The sequence below is a fragment of the Silene latifolia genome, chromosome 3, assembly GCF_048544455.1.
Source record: "Silene latifolia isolate original U9 population chromosome 3, ASM4854445v1, whole genome shotgun sequence".
Lineage (NCBI taxonomy): Eukaryota > Viridiplantae > Streptophyta > Magnoliopsida > Caryophyllales > Caryophyllaceae > Silene > Silene latifolia.
The window spans coordinates 107,018,317-107,022,009 of NC_133528.1; the positions used below are offsets into that span (position 1 = coordinate 107,018,317).

At 41.4% G+C, this 3,693-nt stretch overlaps 1 protein-coding gene across 1 annotated transcript; it reads left to right on the top strand.

Moving 5' to 3' along the window:
* The first annotated feature begins 1,467 nt into the window (after positions 1-1,467).
* LOC141649450 (uncharacterized) lies at positions 1,468-2,933 on the top strand. The gene is made up of 2 exons (XM_074458139.1): positions 1,468-2,148; positions 2,262-2,933. Exons 1-2 carry the CDS (start codon positions 1,468-1,470, stop codon positions 2,931-2,933), a joined length of 1,353 nt encoding a protein of 450 aa, XP_074314240.1.
* The last annotated feature ends 760 nt before the right edge of the window (positions 2,934-3,693 follow it).

Below are 3,693 nucleotides of genomic sequence, written 5' to 3' on the forward strand. Positions count from 1 at the left end.
AGGAGGTTTCAGAAAGCCCTAATAATATGATGAATGGACCTAATGTCGAGATGGAAGGGAAAACAAAGAACATTCATGAAGTGGTAGGGATACCAGAGCTTGTAGTAGAGACTGATACTGAATCAGAACAAGAAGAAGCAGATGAGGACGAAATTAATGAGAGTGAGGAGGAAAAGGAGACTGAAGAACAGAGTATTGATACTCCAGAACTTGTCCCTGAAACAGGGAATGAGGAGATGTTGCAGTTGGATCAGGAGGATGTTGCAGATGAAATAGAATATTGGCAGCAGGCTGTAGTTTGTTTTATCTTGGGAGCCAATCCACCATGGGATATAGTTGAAGGTTTCATAAGGAGAATTTGGACGAGGTATAATATAGACAAGATTTCTTTTTTGCCCAATGGGATATTCCTGGTTAGGTTTAAAACGATGGAAATGAAAGAGAAGGTCCTTGCATCAGGACACTATCTCTTTGATAACAAACCAATGATTGTGAAAGCATGGGAGAAGGACATGGAGATGACAAAAGAGGATGTGAAATGTGTTCCTGCGTGGATAAGACTGCACAGGCTGCCTCTGAAGTTCTGGGGTAAGGGATTACCAAAAATTGCAGGCATTGTAGGTAAATATGTCAAGAATGATATAGCTACTGAGGAAAGAACCAGGCTGGGGTTTGCTCGGGTCATGGTAGAGTTGGTAGTTGATCAGGAGTTGCCAGCCAAAATAGCATTCAAGGATGAGCATGGGTTAGTAAATCAAGTTGACATTGAATATGAGTGGAAGCCTATCAAATGTTTGAAATGTCAAGGCATGGGGCATGATCAGGAACAGTGTAGGAAAGACAAATTGGTTAAGGAGAAGAAAGTAACTAAGAAGGTATGGAGACCAGTTGTGAAGAATGCCAATCCCACGATCACCACAACAGAAATGCAAGTGGTTCCTAGCAAGGTTATTACCTCACCTTCCAAGTTGCCTAAGACTCCAGTCAAGAGATTGGTGCTACTGAGAAGGGGAGACAGTGAGCAGGAGAATGAGAAGAATGGGTATAGTAGGGAGACTTTTGGTGCACATTCATACAAAGAGGTACTTAGGTCACCCGGTAAAGCTTGTGCAGCTGGAAATGGTAGTGGTAACCCTCTAATTTTATCTAATGGATAGTATAGGGTTCTGGAATGTTAGGGGCATGAATAGAGTTGGTAAACAGAAAGCTATTAATTTCTTTTTGCAAAATAAAGGAGTAGGTCTTTTTGGCTTACTAGAAACAAAAATAAAGAGTAAAGCTTTTCATAAAGTTGTAAATAACTTTAATAATTGGAGTATATCTACTAATAGTGGTTATCACAATGGAGGTAGGATTTGGATTCTTTGGCAGCCTAGATCTTTTAGGGTCCATTTTCTGGAATACAATGCTCAATTCATCCATATGAAGGTAGAATCTTTGGTGAGTAAGACTGTTTTCTATCTGACAATGGTGTATGCCTTCAATGGTGTTAATGATAGAGCTCCTCTTTGGGGACATTTGAGGAGAATTGCAGGGACTATTGTTGGACCATGGGCTATAGCAGGTGATTTCAATTGTGTATTGGCAGCACATGAGAGAATTGGTGGAAATGTGCCTCATTCTGAAATGGAGCCATTTAGGGACTGTGTAGCTGACTGTGGTGTCCTGGACATAGCAGCTACTGGTGCCCTATATACTTGGAATAACAAGCAACAGCCTGAGGAGAGGATATACAGGAGACTGGATAGGGTTTTGATCAATAAGGACTGGTGTGATCATCTGAAAGACTTATATGCCCACTTTCTTCCAGAGGGTTTGTATGATCATACTCCTTGTATTGTGAGTAGCAACAAGCAAGTGCAGGGCAAGAAATGTTTCAAGTATTTCAATATGTGGGGTGGATCCAAGGAGTTCATTCCTATTGTGAGGAATACCTGGCAATCTAGAGTAGATGGGACTCCAATGTTTAAGCTTGTTAAGAAATTGAAGCTACTGAAACCTGCATTAAAGCAACTGAACAGGGAGAAGTTTAGTGACATTGAACAAGCAGCTGATATCAAACAGAAGCAGATAGAGGAGTTACAAGAGCAGCTAGGTAAAGATCCATCTGATATGCAGAAGAGAGCTCTTGAATCAGAAGCTAATGCAGTCTGAAAGAGCTATCTGCTGCTAGAGATAGCTATCTAGCTCAAAAGTCAAAGCATAAATGGGTACAAGATGGGGACTCAAATAGTGCCTTCTTCCATGGATTGCTTAAGCAGAGAAACCATAGGAACAAGGTTTTTAGTATTGAGGATACTGCTGGTAGAGTATGTGATACCCCTGATCAAATTCAGGCTGCATTCCTGGACTATTATGAAGGACTGCTTGGCACCAGTCAGACCATTAGCAAGGTTCATAAAAGGATAATTGAGCAGGGACCTGTGTGCAGTTCAGATGATTGTGTATCCTTGATGAGACCTGTCAGTGGGAAGGAGATTAGAGATGCACTGTTCAGCATTCCTGATATTAAATCACCTGGACCAGACGGATACACAAGCAAGTTCTTTAAGGATGCATGGGGAGAGGTAGGGGGAGAAGTGATTGGAGCAGTTCAGGATTTCTTCACTCAGAAGAGATTACTGACACAAATCAATGCCACCACTCTCACCTTGATTCCAAAGTGTGAGAGACCTCAGAATGTTACTCAGTTCAGGCCTATAGCATATTACAATGTTGTGTACAAGATCATATCTAAATTGCTATGTAACAGGCTTGCAGTAGTGCTACCAAATATTGTGGACCAGAATCAGGGTGCATTCATTCAGAACAGGAGCATTCAGGAGAATATACTAATATGCCAAGATCTTATAAGGTTGTATGAGAGACCAAATGCTTCACCCAGATGCTTATTTAAAATTGACCTGCAGAAGGCATATGATACAGTGGAATGACAATTTGTGGAGCAGTTACTGAGGATGCTGAAAGTTCCTAATGGCTTCCATAGCATGATTATGCAGTGTGTGACCTCTGCCTCCTTCTCATTATCTCTCAATGGAGATATGTTTGGCTTCTTTCAGGGCAAGAGAGGGCTTAGACAAGGGGATCCACTCTCTCCCCTTCTCTTTACCCTGTGTATGGAGTATCTAACCAGAACCTTGAAATATGCAGCTTCTAAGTATGACTTTCATTTCCATCCAATGTGCAAAGAACAAAGATTGGCCTGCCTGATGTTTGCTGATGATGTGCTGTTGTTCAGTAAAGGTGACACTACCTCTATGATGCTGCTTTTACAGTCCTTTTCCACCTTTTCAAAAGCATCTGGCCTCAAAATTAGTCCTGCTAAATCCAATGCTTACTTTAGAGGAGTGCCTGATCACATTAAGACTGATATCTTAAAGATATCAGGCTTTACTGAAGGTGCTCTCCCATTCAAATACTTGGGTATGCCTATCCAAACTACAAGACTTAAGAAAACTGATTGTGCTTGTCTCATTGAGAAAATCTGTGCAAGGATCCATAACTATGGAGCAAGAAAGTTCTCCTATGCTGGCAGGCTTGTGTTGATCAAATCTGTCCTAAACACCCTGCACTCTTATTGGGCCTCGATGTTTGTCCTCCCTAAGGGCATCATTAAGAATATAGAAGCCATCTGTAGGAATTTTCTATGGGAAAATGGCACAGAATATATGAGGGTTCCTTTAGTGGCTTGGG